Source organism: Synchiropus splendidus, chromosome 1 (assembly GCF_027744825.2).
Source record: "Synchiropus splendidus isolate RoL2022-P1 chromosome 1, RoL_Sspl_1.0, whole genome shotgun sequence".
Classification (NCBI taxonomy): Eukaryota; Metazoa; Chordata; class Actinopteri; order Syngnathiformes; family Callionymidae; genus Synchiropus; species Synchiropus splendidus.
Genome location: NC_071334.1, coordinates 35809103 through 35833812, shown reverse-complemented (window position 1 = coordinate 35833812; position 24710 = coordinate 35809103). Strand labels below are relative to the sequence as shown.

The 24710-nt window shown below is 42.5% G+C and overlaps 1 protein-coding gene across 1 annotated transcript; it reads left to right on the top strand.

The window, feature by feature from the left end:
• Positions 1 to 331: 331 nt before the first annotated feature.
• Positions 332 to 17783, top strand: pla2g4ab (phospholipase A2, group IVAb (cytosolic, calcium-dependent)). The gene is made up of 19 exons (XM_053861267.1): positions 332 to 591; positions 2997 to 3075; positions 3330 to 3411; positions 4239 to 4387; positions 4495 to 4608; positions 5135 to 5172; positions 5658 to 5802; positions 6389 to 6525; positions 6782 to 7004; positions 7263 to 7377; positions 9479 to 9616; positions 9688 to 9777; positions 10529 to 10594; positions 12591 to 12721; positions 12801 to 12912; positions 14095 to 14279; positions 14341 to 14530; positions 15512 to 15669; positions 16850 to 17783. The coding sequence occupies exons 2-19, from the start codon at positions 3058 to 3060 to the stop codon at positions 17006 to 17008; spliced, it is 2250 nt and encodes a 749-aa protein (XP_053717242.1). The 5' UTR covers positions 332 to 591; positions 2997 to 3057; the 3' UTR covers positions 17009 to 17783.
• Positions 17784 to 24710: the final 6927 nt, after the last annotated feature.

The window sequence follows — 24710 nt, the reverse complement described above, 5'->3', positions numbered from 1 at the left end:
CGATCGGTAAATCGAGATCCCTCTTCACCACAACGGTCCGATACAGTGACCGCATCACTGCTGCCGCTGCACCAACCCGTCTATCAATCTCACGCTCCTCTTTTCCCTCACTCGAGAACAAGACCCCGAGATACTTAAACTCCACCACTTGGGGCGAGAACTCTCCACCGGCCCGGAGAGAGCAAACCACCTTATTCCGGTCCTCTCCTTGAGAGAAGCCAATATACCCAATCTATTCTTTTCTTTGCCCGAACAGCGGATCAGAAGTGGCATTTTACGTCTTCCCTTCGGAAGGTGAATGCCGTATGAGTAACACCGCCCTCCTGTGGACGCTACAGCGACTTCAACCCTGCTCCAGGTGAAGCAACAGTCGGTCGCCACTTCTCTCGTCGACCAGGCCGGTTTCTGCTTCTCGTTTTCAGCGATTTCCTGCCGCCGCGTCGCCCCAACAGCTAAATGGTTCTCCAGAGCTTGGACATGAAGCTCATATGAAGTCCGGGTGCATCTCTGGAGAAGCGCCTCCTCTCGCCCCAGCCGCTCACTGGTGGAACGACTTTCTAAATCGGCATGCCGTCTTCTTCATGACTTGAGGTAGGTCGAGCTTTCCTTTAAAATGTAGTCCACATATTGGCTTTCGAGGGCTTCAGGAGCAGTTGAAGTAGTGGTTATCTTTTTGACTGACGCCGGAGTGTGAAGTTGACAATTGCGCAGCTTAAACGCCATTGATTTCGGCAGCAAAAGCTTCGAATCGATCTATGATAGTGTGAGACCATGCACGCTCTCACGGTCGATGTTTTTATTTGTTGGTTGTTTCCTGAACTCTGTTACAAGCGCATCATATGCTGTAACAACCCAAATTTCCCCAATTGTTGGAAGAGTAAAGGCAGTGTTATCTAATCTATACGAGCTCCGTCCATGCCTGCGGACGGAGCGAGGGGAATCAAGCAGAACCTGTTTTGTTTGGGATTTGTTTGGAGAAATTCAAGACTTCACTCCTGAATTAGAGTGTTCCGCAGATACTGACCGCGCTAATACGCGCGTCCCTCCTGCGACAGCTTCAGGTTCAGGCATCTCCCAGTGCGTTCGTTCCACTGCAATTGTGCCTTACGAGGTTGTGTGGGGAAATGCAAACAAATGGGCTTCAGTATCCCAGGTGCAGCCATCTGGGTTTCATCTTGATGCATAATGCATTCAAGTGGTTCTGCGCTCAAATTGTCCCATTTCACTTAAAACGCCTAAATGACCATGCATTTCACTGCATTCTATAGATATATATAAATACACAAGGCCCAAACCATCATTTCAATTTGAATCGACTGATTGTTTTTCTCTAAACTTATTTGGACCTCTGCAGAAGAAAGTATGGCGACCCGATCCGCCAGGTGCAGATGTTCTGGTGACGACCAAGCAGGAGCGGTTCAACACCAGTCAACGATGACTTTGAATGTCCCACCCATGTCTCTCGTGTTTACTGTTACTGTCCAGTATCAAGCGTGGCTGGCTCGTCGTGGTGACGCTTCCCTGAACATTGTTGAACTAACTAAAACCACTTTGCTTTCCTTATGCACATTTCGTTGTGTATATATTTCAATTCAGAAAAACAGACACACACTGCCGTGTTCAATAAAGGTGCAATATCATTTTGAAAGACAGCTAAACCAGTATATTAATTGCGCTTTACGTTCACGACAATTTTACTACATATTTGTGAGGCTTTAAGTCGATGTTCTACCTTGATGGAAGGTTTTTCCATAGTTAAGTTTTGATGTTATTCATCAAAACTATTGTATGCATCACTTCTTCTCATTTCATCAGTTTCAGTTCAGTAACTGGTTTGGCTTCGTGTATGTCTAGTCTCAGACACAATGGATCAAGGAGGATGGCCTGGGAATGGGCTCAGAGGCGGGAATGTGATGTGGTGTGATGGGCCTGTGCGTTTTGGCTCGTAGAATCAACAAGTTGCATGCACCTTTTGTACAACAATGAACAAGGGCAGCCTGAACTGCTGGATTTGGATCCAAGCCTAGCTACGTGATGATTTCTGTCAACACACAGCCTCCCTACGTGCTCCAAGTCCTTCCACAAATAATATGCTCTGCTGAGCAGCGGACAATTGACTCTACTGCCAGTGCAATGACACTGAGACGCAAGTTAGAGTGATCACGGATATACGAAGCTATTTGTTAGCTATTTGAGTATTTTCACTCTTGTTCAGCGTGAGAATGTCGATCCTCATTTCCATCGCGCACACCATGGTGCTGCAAGCGTTTTGAGGAAGTGGTGGAACATTTTCATATCTCTTTCAGTATGAGATGACAACTCCAGTATTTTAGTATCAATTTACATATACATAATTAAATCTTAGGTAATTTTTGAGTGCAGCTCAACCTATAAATGAAGAGAGTGTGAGGAACGTAGTCGGGAGACCCACATGCAGCAGACTGAGACTGGAGGTTGAGTTCAGCAATTACACTCAATTCAAGTACTAAATCTCAGTACAGAAGGAGTTAAACAGGACAAGAAACTTAGAATAAAAAGGGCCTAACAAGAAAAAAACTACTCTACTTCTAATCTACGAAATACAGAAATAAAACACTCTACTCTAAATAACTAAGGGAGCTGCGAAAACAAATGTAATACAAAAATACAGCAGATGGTGACAGCGTCCAACCATCACAAAGAGAAACAGTCAAATGAATTAACAAGCGTCTGTGAGTGCGTAGCAAGTCCAGGAAAGTGAAACGAGTCCACAGGATTTGGGGGGAGAGGAATCAGGTTAACAGGCACAGGGAGAAAACATATGACAAACTGACGCTGGTTGTCATCCGGTCGGCGTTTAAGTAGAGCAGGGGATGATCGCAGGATCAGACTCAGGTGTGTGTGTGTGGGGGTTTGTGATCTTCCAGAATTGTGGCACAATGTGGCAGAATGAGGCACTTGATCAAATGTGATTAAAGTGGGTGTGAACCTCTCTGGTGTCTTTCATGGGCTTGAAGGATCTCCACCCTCACTGAGATGCTTTCCTGATTTCATCCTGACTGAGGCTTCATCTGCACCATGGCTGCAAATATCATCGTAAGTAACCGCGCTGAAGAAAAGTGACAAACTCATGTGGAATCAAACTGACATCAGTGCATGACTTTTTCAATCATCAATGCCATTCTCTGCTCGGTGTGTATCGTTTGCTTCTCTGAGCATCATTGAGCGTAGAGAACTATATGTCTTGTACTGTAGCATATTTGACAATAAAGTTACCTAACCCAACCTAACCTAACTGGACTGTGACATTTTCCTGAACACCGAAAACTGACCCGACCGTTGTTTCTCAGGTGGAACACCAGGTCTCTCACAACTTCACTGTGACCGTTGTGCGAGCGGAGAGTGTCACCAAGGGCGCACTGGGAGACTTGTGTAAGTATTAGTCCTTACAAAAGTGTACTTACAGTTACTTACAGTTAGCAACTTAGCCTAATCATTTAAATCTGTGAAATCATCAAAAGGATGCTCTCAGTAAGTGCAGCAGCCACCTAGGGATGGAGGGGGGGTGTTTTTTTTTTTTCGTCTGATAATGGTCCTCCAAACTTTTCTGCTTATCCCTGTCCCTGAAAACATAAATCAGAAACACAGTGCATAGGTTAATAAAAATATATATTTCTGAATGATCTGCCCATGTCAATAAAGTATAATAATAATAATAATAATACATTAACCTAAAAGTTGAAAGTTAGAAAACAACAATGAATGTTGTATTTAAAAAAAAAAGAGAGACTGAGAAGGTGCAGCCCTCAAGACGTGCTTTCACAGAAAGTGATTTGTATAAAAAAAAAGACGGGAGCTGGTTGCTAGCGACAACATTTCCACTTATTTTCCACATTCGATGATTCAGGAGGAATTAGGTGTGTGTGTGTTTAAGCGGTCACGTGTTCTGTGTGTGCGAGGCTGGAGCACAAGTTACGTGGTGCGGTTTGGATGAATGACGGGGTTAATCATTGCAAACAAGCAAAGAAAAAAAGTTGAAAACTTACGGTGTCCTCTCCTCCACACAAGCAGCTCCCAGGTGCCTCCTCTTTAGGTGTAAAGTAGTCCCATAGTTTTGACATCTTATTATGAGCTCTTTTCTTCTCCCCCGACTCGCTGCTACTCGATGCCGCGGCCGCCGCCATTTTTTTATTCTGAGTGACGACGCATCAACATGCAGTCACCTAAGTGATCATCTTCATCTGTATGTGTGTGAGCAGTGGACACTCCCGACCCCTATGTGGAGCTTTTTATAAAGACGGCTCCTGAGAGCAGGAAGAAGACGAAGCATATCGACAATGACATTAATCCAAAGTGGAACGAGACCTTTCACTTCATACTGGATCCAAACCAGCAGAACATTTTGGAGGTAAAATGTGTTTACATCTCCTGAAATATTTGCTGTAGTTGGGGTGTCCAGACGTGTCCAACTTGAACGTACCTGTTTAAAATATGATGTAATTTTGTCTATCCCAGATCACGTTAATGGATGCCAACTATGTCATGGATGAGACCCTCGGGGCGACCTCGTTTGACATCAGCACCCTGACAGTTGGTCAAACAAAGAAAGAAACGTTCCTCATTGGCAAAGTAAGGTTGTTTTTTATCTGTGGCAGGTGGTGTGGTGTGACTATTTACCCAGGAAGTGCAAGCGCTTGAGCACTATTCCTATTGATTTAGTTTTACCTTGGGACTGACTGTCAAACCGTTTTACAAGTGGGTGGGATTGTTGCACGGCCGTCCCCTCCTGGGTGTGTGAAGCATATGATGTGATGGTTGGCTGGTGTGAGTGCTTCATCCTGATATTTCTGTCAAATACTGTTGTGAAACCGAAAAAAAGTCTGCAAATAGTCAGGAAAGGCGGAGTGAACTACTGAAATCACTTTAGAATCACTCTGAGTGGCTGTTTTAATTATTTATTTGGTGTCTGATATGTTTACCTTTTTAATTTGTGTTGTATCAGAACGTGTCATTGACATTTCCTATTTGGGTATTTTTGGTCAATGTAACAGCTTCTGTACTAGTTCCTATTTTGTACTATTTTCGTTCTTGTGACTGTGCTAATGATGCATAGTCAACTTTGTGGAAATAATTGTGTTATTTTGGTTTTTGACAGGCAACAAAAGTCTTCTTAGAGATGTCCTTGGAGATTTGGTATGTATGGAAATCCATTTCCTTTTTTGAGACTTTGGCTTCAGGTGAATGGTGTTTACTTGTGGTTTAAATATAGGCTGTGCAGGTATGTCCCTTCAGCGAGGATTGAACTGCACTGAAACATGACACTTGTCTTGTTGGATGTGCGTCATATTTTCCATAGCATCATTGCATCATTGTGCGTGAGACAAATTCCAAACAGGAATAAAGGTGCGACAGATATGCGGGAGCAAAGACGTGAGCAAACAGGCAAAAATAGCAGAAATTGTGTCTGTATTTAATGTGTGTCAGCTGTAGTCCCATAATGCGTATATGTAATTGTGTTTACATGGCGGTGAAGTGAGAAGGAGAGATTGCATACAAAGGCCATTCAAGTTGTGGCTAAATGCCACCCTCACTGTATTCTGGTGAAAAAATCTGTCATCTGACCTAAAGCCATGCATTAACAAACCTGTGTTCTATGTTTCCAAACAATATTCCGGCAGCACCAACCAAGACCTGCGATTCAATCAGACCTTGTGTGACAAGGAGAAGCAATATAGACAGTCTCGCCGGGAACGAGTCATGTTGGGAATAAAAAAACTTCTGGACATGGAGAAGCCTCGGTTCCTTCCCAGCTCTCCAGATCAGGTGGGACAGGTTTAGGACATTACATCTGAAATTTGGGAAAAATGTTTACTCATTTGTTAGAGGTCATTTATTTGTGAGCGGTAAAACATTTTTTTTAATATTTTCCTCACTTGGTTCTCTTGGAGTAGAATAGACTTGGGTTTGTGTGTGTGTGAATTAGCTGTTGACTAACGTTAAAGTATGCATGCTAGTGGACTGTATCCACTACAGCAGTTGCTTCCACTGTCTGTAAGGAGATTACCTTCCAACAACCACCAGTATAGTTTCAAAACAAGGAGGTTTTGCCAGGCGCCTTCAGTGCCACGTGTGATGTCTTAGCTTGTGCTGGAATTTGTGCAGGAGTGAGATAACTGGTGCTGCACCATGACCTCACGATATCACTGGCTGGTTTTGTGGAAAGCATTTTTGTATCCCTGTGCAGCCACCAGATAAACCCCCGACTCCTGGCAAGAAGTTCAGTTACACAACCACAGTTTTGAAATGGAGGACTTCATGGCATAAATATAAAAAAGATGCATAAACATGACTCTGATGAGGAGTTAATCTGTGTTGTTATTTGGGGTTGAAGCTGCTGTTTGTGCTCCAGGTGCCAGTTATAGCTGTAGCAGGCTCTGGAGGAGGCTTCCGGGCCATGGTGGGACTCTCAGGTGTGATGAAGGCCCTCTTTGAGTCAGGGGTGATCGATTGCGTCACCTACATAGCTGGTCTTTCGGGATCTACCTGGTACGATTTTATGTTTTCTCGATATGTCATCTATTAGGTGTCATAGCTGCTTCAGTATCTGAAGTCTCTTTTCTGTCACACACCTTTGCTGCTCCCCTTTATTAGTGCTTCCTGGAAAACTCTCCTTTTCTACTCTTCTGGTATGATGAGATTGATGTTTTCGATTCCATCTGCTCTGCTTTCATTAATCGCTCCTAAATCTAAGGTTAACCACGAACTTGGTGGAATTTTAACATGCAGTCTTCTTCTCCTGCAGGTACATGTCCACTCTGTACTCTCACCCTGATTTTCCAAATATAGGACCAAAGGAGATCAACAAGGAGCTGATGCAGAGAGTGAGCAGCAACCCCCTGAGACTGCTTCTACCTCAACACATCACCAACTACATCCATGCTCTCTGGAGTAAGAAGAACTCTGGACAGCCTGTTACCTTCACTGATATCTTTGGAATGCTTATTGGAGAAACACTTATACCAGCTGTAAGTACTGAACACACACGCAGGAGTGCATATGTATGTGTAGTGCATGTTTCCTCTAACTATTTATAACATTCTTGAACCAGTTGAATAAGTATATTCAACTGAAAAGTTACATTTATGAAGGCTAAATTTTATCACATTTTTTTTGCTTTTGAAACAACAATTTGTAATATTTTTTTAAATAATTTGGAATAAAGAAATTTCCAACAGATGGTTGGTATCACATGTTTATCGATGACGCTGTTTGTTCCTGGCCAGAGGATGGACATCAAGCTGAGTGAGATCCAGGAAAGGGTCAACCAAGCGCAGTGCCCTCTCCCTCTCTTCACATGTTTGCATGTCAAGCCGGACGTTTCGGAACTCATGTTTGCAGGTACTTCGGCCTCTGCCTGCTTGTTCACTTCAATTGATGTTCACAAGCAACTTTACTATGCGTTACTTGCGTGACTTCCCTTTGTCGATTACGCTTTGTTGACATCATTTTGTTTTTCAACTCAACGATTCTCAAGTTCATGCCGTCAAATATGAATATCTTTTGATACATTTTCCATGTCATCTCTTTGTGTCCATGGAAACACATTGTTGCATTGTCCTCAAAGGAAGCACGCGTGTGTTTGGTTACGTACGCTTGAGCTGTAGCTTAAGTTGTGCTCGCCTCTAGCTAAATGGAACTCTGAGATTGAAGTCACTTTTAGATTGTGGTCCACTGTTGTGCCTGACTTTATATTTCTGGAGTAAATCTAAACGCACAGAATCATAGTCCAGCCACTTCAACTGGTGACAGAGAAATTGCTGTTGTTTCTCTGGTCATAATTGGGTCAATTGCTTGAGTCTGTCACTAAATACATCCCGCTTTCACTCGTCTCCTGCACCAGTCTTCAAGGTTACATACGACAAACTGTTGGACAAATAAAGCACATCTAATCTAATCACTAGTCTATGGTAGTGGGGAACGCGTTTCGGAGACAAGGTTGCAGCTTCCAGTGAAACACTGCAGTTAAAAAAATCTGAACTCCAAAGACTAGTCGCAGCCTGTTAACTAATCAGGTCCTGGATTTTTCAATGACATATGCACAGAGGGAATTTATCAACACAGCAAAGAAATGAAATGGAGGAGAAGCTGTACACGGCTGTTGCTGGCATTCACAACTATTATAATCTATTCGCTATTATGAGCTTCACCAAGCTATAACCTCTGAAGGATTGTAGAGTTTAATTTGATCGTGTGAGATTTCATCATTAAAAAATAGATCAGTTCTCTGATGGCATAGTGGCAGTCATTTGTAAGCCCTTTTGTACACTCATTTGCAGAGGCTCAGTTTCGTATCAGAAAGACGTATAGGTTTAATCCAGGGGATTCTGAGAGCGAGAATAGAGTAGCGGTTAGTCTGGATATGATGGTATGAGTATTGGCAACATTGAACGGTAATGAAGAGGTGATGTAAAAACTCTCTTTTGAAGGGTAATGCATTTGGTTAAGCAGTGTGACTGACTCTGTCTTTTACCGACAAGTATTGACGCCTCCCCACCTATGTTTTGCTAGCTTCTCTGCGCTGTTTTGATAGCATTGGCATCACCACTTGTCGTTGGGCATTTGGCGTGGGCTACACACTCTCAGGGCGAAATAGTCCTGCAAAGCAGCCAAATGCAGATGGTTGCCACTTGTCCCTCATTCTTTAAACTTGCTTCACCTATTTCTGATACGCTCTTCGCATCTTTTGTGTAGCAGAACAGGCTTCCATGAGAACATCCAGCTGTCATGTCATGGTTCGGATTCGGAAGAGCTTTCTATCTCCATTCTAGCGCCGACAGGATTTACTTACAGTGACGCCACAAAGGCTTGTTTTGGGATCTCTCATTCTACAACATGCCTCTGAATTTGACTTTCACTGATTTTGATATTTAGTGTTATAATGCAGCAGAACCATCATTGTGTACGAGTCATACTGTATATTTGTGCATTGTTCCTGAGGTGTGTTGGTGACACTTGAAGACCTGCCCCCTGCAGATTGTCTTACTACTATTGTTAATACAACTTGAAGTGTCTACGTGCCTCCCTGTTGTATTGAGACTGTACCTCTGTATCCACACGTAAATCAGTCGCTTTTAACACGTCCGTCACATTTGGCGTCCTCATTGGGTGAGAGGCAGGAATACACCACCGTTGCAGGTCGCCCGTCCATCCCAGGGCACACCCACCATTCACGCGCACACCTAGGTGCAATCTTACCTAGAGAGATATTTTTTGGAGTGTAGGAGGAGTACCCAATGAAAAACCAGCCAGTCTGACCTGGGAATCTAACCTGCAACCTTAGACTTAGAGACTTAGACTTAGACTAGACTTAATTCATACTGCAATAATAACTAATGGATTGTTAATTGAACGTTGAACTCAAGACATGTATTTTTCAAGTCGGCCTTTTTGTGCGCAAACATCTTCAATTGCTCTGACAATGTTATTTTTAAATCTCCAGACTGGGTTGAGTTCAGCCCTTATGAAATTGGGATGGCAAAGTACGGCACCTTCATGACTCCAGACTTGTTTGGAAGCAAGTTCTTCATGGGAACTGCAGTGAAGAAGTATGAAGAAAACCCTCTACACTTTCTTATGGGTGAGAAAACTGAGGGGTCTGAGTACACTTCAGTTAGTGTTTTGACTAACTGTGATTTATCTTTTGTAAAGGGGTGTGGGGCAGCGCCTTCTCGATTCTCTTCAACAGAGTTTTGGGGGTCAAAGACTCAACAGGGGGTAGCACCATGGAGGAAGAGCTCGGTAAGTGTCAAAGCATAGCCAAAATGGCTTCCTATATTTTTGGCCCCTTGCCAAACTCCAAGTTCTAGTTGTGATCTCTGCTCCTGTTCTCTTTGAGTAGCGCGCAAAAGAGGCAGCTATGTGGCGGAGTGGTGGATGTGTCTGTTGCCAGAGGAATTACCAGTTTATTCACATTCCAATTGCGCGTGAACATTTTGTGGCGACCTAAAGAATGACCGAGACACAAGCTGCTGTATTGTTTTCCAAATCTACACATACAAGTTATAGCTCATACTGCATGAATTTAGATATTTATTCGTTTCTTGCTTCCCTCTCAGAGACCTTGTTTTGCTCTCCACGTGGAATACCCAGGTGTTCCCTGAGATCAGTGACAGCAGATGAAGAGTCTTCCTCCTCATATTTCCATTGTTCAGTTGAGACTACACTGGGTCTCCTTCACCGAGCCCAGGCTGAGTTTTGTCTTGATCCTTTTGTCATGTCCTCTGCAGGGTTATAAAAGTCCTTCTATATATAACTATCCAACTATGAATGTGTGTTATGTTACCACATCTGTAAGAAGCTTCCATTGACAAAGTATTTTCATTGGTTGACCTTGAAACATTCACACACTCTTGTGGTGTGTCTGAGAGATTGTGTTACTGTCTGGGTTTGTGGTTGTATATTTGATAATGTCATGTTTGTGTATTGTATTTAGAAACTACCTTCCTGACGTCCTTTCACCTGGTAACCCAAACCTCATTTTGTGTCACAGAACAGATAAAGCCGCAGCACATCGTGGGAGAGGACAGTTTGGACAATGACGACGAACCACGTAAAGGTGATCTTGTTTTGTTCGACCATTTCCAAGCTATCTTATTTTATTTTCAAATGGTGTGGTTGGGAAGAAAGCTATGCGATGGACTGTTATTTGACAAATGCAAGGTGCTCTGTCACTGCAGCTCTGATCGGTGCCTCAGATCCCTTTGGCTTGGTTGCTTCATTTAGTGTTCCGAGCAGCATGATTCATTGATCGCAAAAAATTACATTTATTAGGCATCCAAATTCACGCCTGACACCCCTGCAATTGTCACATTACAAATGGTTTTGGCGGATGAACTTTAAATCACATACAATGATGGCATGCTAAAGTCACTATGAGAAAAGAATATGATAGTAAATTATTATCAATGGTTTATACAACTTTTATTACGTCTGAGATGAATAGACCTTGTAATACCCAAATAAATAGATAAATAGAGACCTACGAATACTGAGAGTGTCGGCAAAAGAAAAGGGAAAATAAATCAAATCCAATGGAAAAATGCGGTTCAAGATTGAGGTCAGATTAAGATGGAATATAGGTAATCTAGAATTCACTTAAGTAGAAAAAGAAAAGAAAGAAAGAAAAAAGAAAATTAGACCTCTTAAAATGAACGTACTAAGCCTTTATCACGATTAATCATATTTAATCCTTTAAAATAATTAATCCATTTATACCAGAGAAAAATTCAGAATTTCAATTCTTCAGCAACCCCAGCACAATAAACAGACCTGATTTTGAGGTACACATCGTCCTTTTTGGAGTTCGTACACATGGCCGGGTGTGAAACTCAAACAGCGGCATGAATCTAAAAGACAGCCAAAACGTCAGAATTCAGGAAGAACAAAGGAGAAGTAGAGAGACATACTGCAAGCATAGCGCTTTCAGTTTGTGACATTAGATCTTCACTAAGAGGCAGTACTTAATTTGACACCACCAGAGGCTACAAGGGAGAGCAAAGGTTCCCCTGAAATATGGTCCACATCAGTGGATATAAATCATGGAACCATCCACTACAGCAGAGGTGGGCAGTTAAATTTCCTAAAGGGCCACATTATAAACTGTGACAGTAGTGAGGGGCCATCATGCCAAAAGGAAGGCGGCGATGACTAAGAAACATGACGGGACAAAAAAAATCTTACGTAACAAAGAACGAACCATTCAATGGAAGCAAAGATATTAAGTGCAAATATGGCATGAAACCTATAAAAATATTGCATTTATTAGGCAATTATGCAATTTAAGTTGAATATAAATAATGAAACTAGAGCAAAAATATCTATGAAATATTAAAAGGAAATTAGAATATATATTTTTAATTTTCTTTTCATGTATTTTGAGGAACAAAAAATACTCACTAAAATGGCAGATGAAAAGAAATTTAAGTCCTGAACATGTTATAATCATTCTTGAAATAGTAATGCTAAGAAAGAAACAAGACAAAAAATAGTCCGAAAAATGACTACTTATCAGTTGTATAGTTTTAGTCCGACCTCATGAGGGCCGCAAAAACACAGGAAAAGGGCCGCATATGGCCCCCGGGCCGCACTTTGCCCAGGTCTGCACTACAGTGTAATCTTCTCACCAAGCCTGTTGAGTGCACGAGGCCCTAACCCTGGGATGTCAACTCTTGAGTTTCAACCAGCGCAGTGCTGGAAATGGCCTCTGTTGAGACTCTGTGTGACTCGTAATAACAGCTCAAGGTCGTTGTCAGTCGACACTATACATGTAGCATCTCTTTGTTGCTTCTCCCTGTAGCGTGTTGTATGCTTCTTCGTTTGTAGCTAGGACATTACAAGGCCATCCATGGTACGCATAGGCCCGGCATGGACGCTGCATAGTTTTACATCACTCAAGTCTCTCTCCACATTCATTTATTTCCCATCATCTTACTATTTGTAATGATGTGAATTATATTTATGTTTGAATTGACACTTTTTCAATTTCACGTTTGTGAAGCTCTCTGTCGTACGTAAGTTGCCACTGTGGTAACGTTTTCTTGTCGTCGGTTTAGTCGGCACAGAAAACCCGGAAGCTGAGGAGGAGTATCACCGCACAGCCCAGGCCAGTTGGGCCCAACGGATGTTCACTTCTCTCTTTGGTGACTCGGCGCTATTCAACACCAGAGAGGGCAGAGCTGGCAAGGTTCTCCAAACTAGTACATGTACTGGAGGTTTGCTGGCTTTTAAACTGACTTACTAAATTAATTGTTGTTGATGCAAAGGTTCATAATTTCATGCTGGGCCTGAACTTGAACACCAGCTTGCCCTTCTCTCCCTTGACTGGAGTCACGCAGCAGGTCTACACGCCTGAGGATGAGGTGGATGCTGTCACAGGTAATTACTAATTTTTCTCAAAACTTGAGTGACAATGTGCAAATGGTATGTAGAAGTTTTCTTAGTCTCTTTATCAGATTTCCACTGAAAATTGAGTTGTATTGCAGAACAGCACGATGAAACTGTGACCAGGTGTGTTTCTCATTTCCTCTCTGGTACTTCCGTGTCAAAATATGATTTAATCTAAGTTTTGAAACTTATAATTTTAAGAAAAGACTCAGATCTTTTGGTAAATGAGTTTGCTGATCATTTCTTTTTCAGCTGACTATAAAAGAAGAACAGTCTACAGTAAGAAGCACCACAAATTGAAGAACTTGCCTTCTTTTTCTGGCCAGACAATTCCCCAAACTATTCCCACCAGCAAAAATAATAGGAGATAAGACGCTTCACTCTTGACTGGAAATTCAGAGCAGTGCTGCACATGAAGGAAGAAGCTCACAGTGACAGTTTAGTAGCATGTTACTGATATGAGTGTTGTATCCAGATGATGGTTAGAAATATCTATTACAGTTTGACTAAAGGGACACAGGACATAACACGCTGCGGTCTCTGTTGTCCTTTAACTTTTTCATTGGTCAACAAAGCTCTCCTTTTTTCGTTTCCCAAGTTTAAACGGAAAATGTTAGAAAAGTCACAAGAACCAGACAAGTGGTAAACAGTTGCAGCTGCACTGCAGACAGTGAGCGCAACACTCATTATGCCATCATTCAACCTTCCAAACTAGTGGTTTTGGTTCATCTTTGTCAGTATGTGGACCCCCATTCTAACTTACTTTTGTGGCTGTGAGCAGTTTTTTCTGGGTTACACAATGTCAGCGCATTCTTCTGCCCCCTGGTTGCTACTTCATGTGTCTTTTTGATCAGATTGCCTTGATGAGTTTCATTCGAGCAGTTCATTTAAAAAATCTCTCTCAACCTTGTTGAACTGCCCTTGTGGGTCGATGGTTGTGTTCTAAATATACATGGAATACTACGAGGCATTCTGTGACATGTATAACCGAGTTGCTCCCAAGAATCTGCGTTTACATTGAAGTACCAACACAAAGTTTCTGAATTAGAAAATAAAGTCAACAACTGGAATCTAAAATGATCAAGGAAGGACGAGCCTGCACTGCTGCATGAAAGGAGGTTCTGGCGATGTGTAGAAACATTGAAATAATTGTATTTTTGTTGCTTTTTTCAGATCCTGATGAGTTTGATCTCATCTATGAGCCTCTGGATGTAAAGAGCAAGAAGATCCATGTGGTGGACAGCGGCCTGACCTACAACCTTCCCTACCCTCTCCTCCTGCGGCCACAGCGTGGGGTTGACCTCATTATTTCCTTTGACTTTTCCGCTCGACCGAGTGACACCAGCCCTCCGTTTAAGGTGAGTATTTAATTTGTCCGTATGCGGTAATTATTTCGTAATTTGTATTTTCGTAACGCAGGAACTGCTGTTGGCGGAGAAGTGGGCTCGGATGAACAAGCTCCCCTTCCCAAAAATTGACCCCAAGGTCTTTGACAGGGAAGGGCTCAAGGAATGCTATGTATTCAAACCTAGAAGGGGAGAAAAAAACTGTCCAACTGTCATCCACTTTGTCCTGGTCAACATCAACTTCAGGTCATTTAAAGCACCTGGTAAGTGTGTGTGTGCGTGATGCGCATCCTTGTTTAGCTATATACCTGTGGGAAGCAGTTCTTGGAAACGGGGACCTTTTGCTATTTGTGGCGACTTTTTGACGCTCCCCACAGAATTAGACCTCAATTTGAGGATTAAAACTCCAAAATAACTGGTCATTATAATTCATTTCCCTGTTATTTTTTTTGTTTTTTTCAATGGTTCGGTTTAGGCAGACAAGCTAGGGAAAGCATGAAAGTCAAAGAAATGTCTCCATGAAACATAAAAACATAACATGTGTGTGTCTGTGTGTGAGTCGTCAGGTTCAGATGTGTAAAAGAGGAAAATATGCAACAACCGTGGCAGTTTACCATCATGGCAAGTGAGCCACCACTTCCTCGAAATTGCTGTGGGATTCTCCCTTATTGGGTCAACAGATCATGGAGTGAAAGTTGGGGGGCACTGAGTACAAGAGAGTTGTTAGACAGGAAGACCACCTACACACAGAACGTTTTATGAGCTCATTGGTTGATTTATGGTTGTGTGCTGAGCTGCAGGGCAGTCGTGAGATCCCTCACTCTGGCGAGGGAGTCTGGTGTGTAAACATATGAATAAGTCTTCGTCTCCACTCCGCTGACCCTTTACATTAGACACCGACCCACATACTTCTTATGCTCATGGAAAGGACATTAAAGGGCTGCGCTTTAACACATCTGTGTCTAGGAGAATCCCACCATATATGGACTTCCTGCTCAGGAAACGGAACCTACACAGGCCTAAATTTTCAAAGGCGTGAGCTTTTGTGGTTGTCCTTTGATGGACCAGAGACTCCCTCCTTGCTGAAGAAGCAGGAATGGAATTTGATCTCCTTTCATTTTAATATCGTTGAATGAGTCTAAGGAAGTTTTATCTCAGAAATTGCAACACTGTTTTGGCCTCTACTGGCTGAGATGGAGGCAGTAAATCAGACACTGACCCCTGGCATGTTTTCATGTCATCAGGCGTCCCCAGAGAGACAGAGAAGGAGTTTGAGTTGGCCGACTTTGACATCTTTGACGACCCAGAGACGCCGTTCTCCACCTTTAACTTTCAGTACTCCAACGAGGCCTTCACCCGGCTACATGACCTGATGGAGTTCAACACCCGCAACAATCTGGAGGTTGGTCCCACGTCATTTTTTTTCCAGTGTTTACCAAACATCAGTGAGCCGAGGAGCTGTCTGTGTTCAGCCATTATTTTTGGATTGTGAAACAACAAAAATTCCATCTTAATCATGCAGGTTTAATCTGGCGCGAAATATGTTATGGTGAGAGTTTGGACTATGGAGCTGAGTCACTTCCATGAGTAAGCGTTTTCGAATGATGCAATAATGCTTTTACTAGTGTACCTCAGTAAACAAGTCACATTTCCTAATGTCTCGATTTAGTCTTCAGTCATACAGCAGATTAGTCTGTTTCACATGGTTCTGGAATGTAGTATGTTGTGCAACATAATAAAAAATCTCAGGATTCATCTGAGGGATTCTGCTTTAATTCGAGAGCCTGGATCTGGACAGGAGGAAGAGGAAATTGAAATGGGACTCCAGCTAATGCGCCAGCTGGCCCCATCATTTGCTATGTTCTAGCCAAAAATCTGATCATACAGGCTGATAGGTTTTCTGAATTAGCTTCTCTTGTCGCTGAGACATTCTGTATTCAGTTAAAGATGCATTCATAAATCCCAGAGTTTAAACTGCATTTTCTATAGTCACGGGAGGCAAAGTTAAGCATAAAATACACCAGCTCCCAACACTAGAATCAATGTTTTTTTTTTTTATTATGATGTCACAGGATCGCTGTCCTCCTCATCTGTTGACACAGCAAACAAAAACTTCTGACCTCTGCAGGGAAGAAGTGAACTCCGACGAGTTCATCGGCTTCTCCCTAAGGGATGGTGCATTTGTTTAAAATCTCAACTGCTACTAAAAACCCTACCACGACCCTCATCAGAACTATCTTAACTGTCAAGTGTTCTTTTAATGGGAATTTCACTCCAGATTCATTACTTCCGCAAAGGAGGCTGTGTTTTCAACGATGTTGGCTTGTTTGTCTGTGTTCAAAACATCTTAAATTTATGGGCAGATTTAGAATTTCCAGGAAGGTTTTAAAGGATTCTTTTTTGGCAGAGGTTTGCACTCTGAGAGAGATTTCTAGATCTCTCTTTTTCGAATACATACTCAAAGAGTCATTTGCATTTGAAAATGAAATGGAACATCAACATGACATGAATGTGCCACCGAATAATGAGCAAATAAAAAGCACCTGTGTTTGAAATGTCTCTCCTGTGATTCTGTATTCCAGGTCATTAAAGATGCTATTAAGGGATGTGTTGAAGCCCGGAAAGAGAATCCTGGAGTCTCCCTGCCGTTCTCCCTCAGCGCACTACCGAACAGGAGGTTTCTCAACAAGGCTGCTCAGAAGAAGAACAGCAGGAGTAACCTGGACAACGACAAACATTAACAAATAGACTGGATGATAGCGATTTCACGATAGGCTTAGAAGAGGATTCCACCGACGGTCACTATGAGAATTTTTGTGGGCTCTTTATTTGCACGTGATACGAATGCTGGAAGCAGAGACAGTTTGGAACAGTTAACTGTACAGAGCTGAGACTGTGCGTCTTCTCTCGCACATTGACTGGATTAGGACTTTGGGTTGTTGCTTCAAATACACAAAAGAAATTGTAATTCGCAACTTTGTCAGTTGTGTTGTCTTTGGTGATCCATGCTCACTTCTTTAAGATGGGAATTCAAACGAAGGAAAAACAGAGCACTGCTGAATGTTTTTTAAGGTCATCAGCCACACAGCGCAGCCGATACTAACTCTCGAGAGATCTTCCCCATGTAGAAAAACGCCAGGCAATTGTAGGGTTCTATAAATAGGAACTTGTTTTGGTGTTTAAAAGATCCAGACTTTCTGTTCAGGATGGCATCATCTGACAGCAAGCAGTGCTTAAGTTGAACGTCGAGATCTTCTCAGTGACGTTTAATCAGTTTCCAGGTGTATTTTGGGCTTAATCCATTAGCAGAGTCGTATGCTGCCAGTGAACAGAGAAGAACAGTGAAGGAAGAAGCAACAAATCAATCTTTAAAAGGAACGCGATTCCAAAATGTTGTGAGGTAAAGGTGAAACCTTATTTATGTTGTGTTTTGTTTTTTTTTAATCACTTGACTGTTACTAATAAAGCTCTCATATTTTGGCCAAAATGTCCCATTATCAATAAAAATTCTTACAAACTTGCTCATAACGTTTCAGGCGCGACAGTCACTTGAAGAAAAGTAATGAAGTGGAGCAAAACAAAGTCAACAGTGAATGATGTCACATGCCATCCTTCACTTGACCTGACTCCCACTAGGCCTGAGCTGCTTCTGTTTGCCTCCAGATCGTGCGACCGTCTTCTTGTTCTCTCTCTCCACTGGACGACTGGTCTAAACATGTAATCTTGTTTGGGATGGTAGAAGAGAGGCTATTACTTGTGTTTGATGACAACTCCTAAACACGCCAAGCGCACTTCCTACAGTGTTGTTTACTCACCCACAGGGAAGCGGGGAGTGCCTGGTAATCAGTCCACCATTTTGGAAAAAACATAGTCCCACTCCATGGCAACGCCCTGCCCTCCCTCTCAGTCAGCCCATCAGGGCGCATGGAGTTTCAAGTTCTCTCCTCCCAGTCCTCCAAACTGAGGTGGGATCATGTGATCAGATCTCATGTCTGACCCTCACTCCTGCAGCTCGCACCCTACACCTGCAGGCTGATATCTGACTCTTATTCCTGCAGGCAGAACATTCCACTCCAGACCCCTATAAAAGCCTCCCGTCACAGGAGGACCGTGTTGACTCTCATTAGCTTTCATCCATTTCATCCATGCTATATGTCTTGTACTGTAGCATATTTGACAAGTTGCCTACCTACCTACCTTATATTCAGTATTAGTCAGTTGAAACTGCATCTTAATGGTGATAAATCCACTCAAGATGTAATATACTTCATTATTTGTGCTGCCGATTTCTGGTGTTCCACTATGGAAGCCTGTCCCAGGTCCAGACTCGGGGGGTGGGGGAGGTGTGAGGGTGTGAGAGGACAGGAAACAAGTGACCTCAGAACACTCCCCTCCATCACCAGCACCACAGATCAGCATATGAAATAAGAGGCATTTTGTATACATTTTGCGACACTCTTCAAAAAAGAGTCAGATTTATTGACATGATCAGTGGGGATCCCACCAACTAGGTAAGTGCTTTGGAAAACGTGCAGTCAAAAACATATTAATAGCAATAATCATCGTAAAACTAAAATAATAAATAACCCACAAACAACAAAGACTGATAACAAATTCATCAATCTGGACTTCAATTGAAATTCTCAGTCGGGTTGGTCCTTGCTTTTAAAACAGACACATGTCAGAATACACCATTATTTTGTTCAAATGACCGAATACCAACCAAGTACCAATACCAACCATCATTTTTTTCACCTTCATAACATTCATTTTGGTTAATCCCCGCTTTTGTTTTGCCTGTTTTATTTGCTTTTAACGCAACGAATAACTGCCCTCAAAAGTTTCTACAAAGATCTTTTTATACAAATTTCAAATGTTGTTAATGTGTCTCTTACACAACAGGAAATACGTATGTTAAAAAAGCAACAATTATTGCCTTCAGCTTAGCAGCCCTTGGAAACGGAGTCCAAAGGCCAAAACACACCATCTTTGAGTGCCGTAATTGAAAAGCCCCCTCAGCCTGGCAGAGAAGCATTTGGCCGATATCAGTCATGTTAAAAATGACAAACGTGTATTTATTTGTATTCTGACATGACCAAAAGTTGGGCACTGATCTGTGTTGTGGATCAGCTCTGTTGATCATTTCATATCTTGACACAGGATACAGGACGATTTCAGAACACAGATGTCGTTATGGAACAGCACTTTCCCTCCAGAAATAGGGGAAACCACCCACTATCTCTCCCCACCTGACAACCTGCTCCAACACAACAGCTACTAAATCATTACATTTGGCAATTAAAGCATCACTCAAGAGGAATATTTTCGTCCTGTCAGAGTACCAATTATGTGCTTAGGATTGTTTGCTGCCCTGTTTGGCTCTTTCTCTTGCACGGAATCCCCAGGCTCAAGTTGAATCCGGGGAAGCAGGCTGCCTTCGGGATCCTCCTTCATTCATCATCCCGCCAGCCTCTGCGTGTGGAGGGGAAGCCGACGCCGGACTGGAATTCTTACGGTAATTTGAAGATTCACGTGAGGGTCATGTATGTACCTGCAGCGCAGGCTTTTGATGTGCTGAGTCATCCACATAGCTGCGCCACTCCTCTCACCTACAAAGAGGAGACTCTCGACAAATGCACGCAACGCCGTGTGTGTTTGATAGGGCCATGCTATTTTAACTTTGTGTGTGGAAGGGACAGCAGAGGGTTTACGGTCAACATTGGAATGGAAAGGTCATATTAAAAGAGAGAACTCAAGCGTTTCCTACGCAGCTGAGGAGTTACAATGACAGTTTTCAAGTTTGGCCACCTATTCAACCCAGAATCAAGTACAAGGCAGGGAAGCCGAGTCTATTTCTACAAGTGCCATGTTATGTAGCGAGACTAGTCGTGAGGGAGGGCCACAAGTTTTATTCAAACAATTCTTGGAAACTGACAGCCCCAACAAGTAGTCAGTTCCAGACCAACTGCCCACCCAAGCTTTGATGAAAACCACAATTTCATTGAAACACAACGCTTCTCTGATGGTGACCCACCAGAAGGATAACAATTCAAGAATGAATGAAGTATCTGCCATGTGAGTCACAGGACCTGTTGTGACGGAGATCACTGCTCGTGCTCTTCAGGCAAGCATATAGATCAATCTATATGATAAACACGAAGCATCAGCTGTTGCTATATTATTTTATTCTCCTTTTAAATGTACATTGTTACAATGCCAATTCAATGAAAAAATGCTGTGCCATTTAAATGTTGCAGTTAGCATCACTAGCTAAACAAAGTGTTGAACTGAAAACATTTACTGATCACAGTGATACCTGCAACAGCTGCAAATTCTTAGTTTTTTTTTTATACATATATACATTTAAAAAAATCATAGAATAGAATGAAAATTTACAGCAACAAGATGTTGAAATTCGCAGCTAAGAAAAAACAGTACACTGTGTGAAGTGGTGTAAAATTGCTCCAGGGATTATCTCCAATTTTCACACAAATCAGCCATCAACCATCTTGGGCTCTGGTGGTAACTGGTGGTCTACATGCAGGTTATGCCTGCTTCCCGACTCACAGAAATGGTTCTGCATACGACTAATCATCGTCAAATAAATGCCCAGCAACTGGCTGAAGTGACACTCCAGCATACACAAGCGCGGGCATCTAAAATGTGGGAAAAACAACAGTACAGAAGAACAAAGTAACAGAAGAGCAATATAATGTGTTCACTCCAAAGACACCATGGAAATGAATATAGCAGTGAGGCTGATAGTACTGCTTAGCTTCGTGTAGTGTCAGTAGTTCTCTTTACAACATGGATTTATGTATTACGTATTGAAACATGTTTTACGAATAAAATGTTAAAGCCCAGAGAAAGCAACACTTATGAGCTGAGATGAAATCTCAACGGTTGTTTGTAATCCACCGGTGAATCATGGCGGATGATGGCGAGCTTCATGCTTTGCAGCAGACCTGGAAAATCACTGAGTGTGGTTAGCTCGGTGTTAGTCTGCGCTGATTCATGCACCAGTGTCAATGCAAACACTGGGCGATTGTGATGACCTCACTTCGGCAATTCAAAAGCAACATAGGAGAGGATTTTCATGAGCACACCAGTCTGACTCTCTCCGCAGGAAGTTCCAAGAAAAACAGAACTGTTGTCTTTAGATGACTCGTGGAGCAGAAAATGTTGGCAAACCCGGAAGCACCTCGACACAGGAGATGTGGAAGCTGCGGCAGAAATTCCAAATCAGACGCCGCTTCTGGGAAGACGGGGCACACCTACTGGAATTTTTAATTTCCTTGGTCTGGACTCCACTGGGGAGGAAAAAGAAAAACATCAGCTATCATGTTCCCATGCCTTTTCTACCGTCACTTGTTCCTCCACGCACTCTTCTGTATATATGTAGTGTATATGATTCATCCGGGTGGCTGTTCGACCTCAGAGGAGAAACATGCGTTGGAGGCTCTGCGGATGCAGAACTTCTCTTTGGTGGAGACGTGTAAAGAAGAGTAATGTAATATGTTGAACAGGAAGCAGTCTCATAGGAGACATATGGACTCACTCTCGGTTACATGACCAAGAGGCATGAGGTTGCATAACAGTAACTCAGTGTTCCCCAGCCTCTCACCCTAAACCTACAACAATCCAATACAAATGCATATACTCAACCAGAACTTTGAACCAAACTTATACCTAAACCTAATTATAATGACTCATTTATCTTGATGTCTTTATCCCCAAAAGAAGTGTTGAATCTTATTTTGATTTGAATTTGATTAGAAATGCATTTATGCATTTTCATTACATTTATTTTTTTCACATTTTCATGGAACATCAGCATTTGATTTATATTACAGTTTTGTTCGATTCAATTCAATAGTACTAATAATCGATGTTTTTGTTTGTTTTAAGCACTTTTCACCACACACAAAATGCTTAACAGAATTATTCGATTGTTCCACAGTGAATATGGTCGTGGTTAACCACCACCAAGGTTTTATTTATTATTCTTTTTATATTCATCTATGAATGTATGGGTCAAGCATTGGTGTATTTGTTTATTAATTTGTCCATCCAACCCTTCAAGTTGTGACTAAAACAAAAAGATTTTAAACACAGCAAACAGTCTACGTATTTCCTGGACAGCGGAAGTCGGGGGCTGCACAGAAACACAGAGCGATGAATATGGTGGAGTCACGGATTTGCGAATCTCTGACTGTGTTTCTAGTGACGAGGCGATGTCTATCCGTTCCCTTGTGCCCGTCAAAGTTGAGTCACTTTCCCAAATCCATGCAGCTGGATTTCGTCCTGGACCTTACAGTCAGAGGTTATATAAGAGCAGCAGAGCAGCCAGTGGTTGCACTGAAAAGCATATTCCACATTCCTCTAATGAAAACCCAGGCCAAGAGCCTGAGCGCAGTAAGTACAGTGAAGTTATTGATCACAGTGATCTGTCCCTATCCCATGACAAAGTGTGATGGCAAGAAAACAGCGACTTGCACTCAAACCTTTGTGCCATGTTTGTTCTGGTTCTGTTTCGTTTTCGTCTGGTTGATTCTTTGACTGCCTGTCAGTTTTGTCTTGTGCTGCCTGTGCTTGTCGTTTGACTTCCAGCCTCTCTGTCAATACCTGCCTGCGTTCTGTGGGTGTTCAGACAATCGCCAACTTGATATTTGGCCAAAGGTACTGCACATTTTGCTATGTCGGCAATCTTGAAGTTTGTACTGTCTTTGCACCACATGGTGAAACGTAGAACAGTCCAATGGGTTACAACATGAATACACCAAACTCCAAAAGAACTGTGCAACAATAACACTTTGATCAAAGTTCCATCAATCACATTTCATCAAAAAACATCAAACACCCCATGATCAATTGAAGGGACAGACACTGACAATGTCCCAGCGCAGAGGAAGGTATGGTGAGATTTGGTGTTTCCTGCTGGCCAAATAAGCTTTTGCAGGTTTATTCCTCCCTTTCAATGATCATAGAGGAATAATGGATCTGTCAGGTCGGGAGTTACCGTAGCTGGCAGGGGCGTGCGTGACTGAGATTCCACCGGTGCTCTGATGCTGCTGGGCAGATCTCCATCTCGTCGTTATCATGGCCTTGCTACCATTAAGTGGAGGCGACGCAGTGGTTTGGAGCATCTCGCTTTGACTCTCTGCTCCGCTAAATTAAAATGACTTCACAGCGATCAATGACGAATAGGTGAAATGCTGACTAACTGACTTCTTGTGTGGTTCGTGCGTCTCACTATGATCTAAACGTCTGACAACTGAATCATCATCGCATCAAATAAATCCAGCACTACTCAAGTCTCTGTTACTTCTAATGTTATTACAGGGCGTTGTCTGTATTAAAAGTATATTTGGACTGCGACTATGAACGAAGGTCTTCCAGACTCCCTCCGAGTTGCTTCTGAGCTGGTGACATGAAAAAGAACCGCTCTGGGTGGCTGCTTGCTACAACCGTCTCCAAAACGCCAGTGTGTGTCCACACGTGCAATGTGGCTCAGTGCGCGTAACCACGCAAGTGAATTATGTCTCAGCGCAGGACATGGACTAAAACTGGATTTTGTTCACTGTAAAACGCTGATGAAGCTGTTGCTGTCCTATCACTAGACAGTGCTGAGGGGAGTCACAACTTGAAGGTTGAAGAGTCCCATGTAGCTCACGCAGCCGACCCCTGCAACCTGGTATTCTAGCTATCCAGGTCCGGTTCAAAAGCCCTTGCCCTTTTTTTTCCACACACGTGTCCTGATCCAGACTTTGAAGACAAAATCTGTGACTTCTCTTCACTGAAGCTGCGCTCAGTGAAGTGAATACTGTGATTTTGCCACATTCTAAGCCACCAATAAACTGGTGAACTTCATGGTGTACAAGACTAGAATGAGAACAAATATATGAAATAAGGGAGGAAGGGAACGTCTCGACTCGTAAACAGGTGTGTTCAACTTCACCGACTTCGACTTCATATTTAACTGTTGCGTTTGCCTTGCTGTTTGCTACTACATTATTCTACACCATCAGATGTGAGTGTTCATCTGCAAATGGTACACAAACGCTCTGTCACCAACCCATCCTCACTCCCATGAATGTGGACTTTTGGCAGCCGCGACACTGACTTCCATGTTGAAAAGCTGCGACAAACATCTCACCAGGATGACAGGTGAGTCATTTTTATTTTAAAAATCAATTACATTAACAAACAGGCTTGTTTAAATGCTTCGGTGAGTGACACTTCGGAAGTGACACGAGAGCTCAGTTCATGCCCCATGTAGGTGTGTGTAGAGTAAAGCAGCCATTTTGCAAGCTTTAACTTGTTTTATTTTGATATGAAGCGACGCTATAAGTGTGTGAGAATTGATTACTGAAGACGAAAAAGTGGACACGAGGGCGCCTTTAATCTTAATATTTGAAATGAGAATTGTGTTTATGGGTTTTT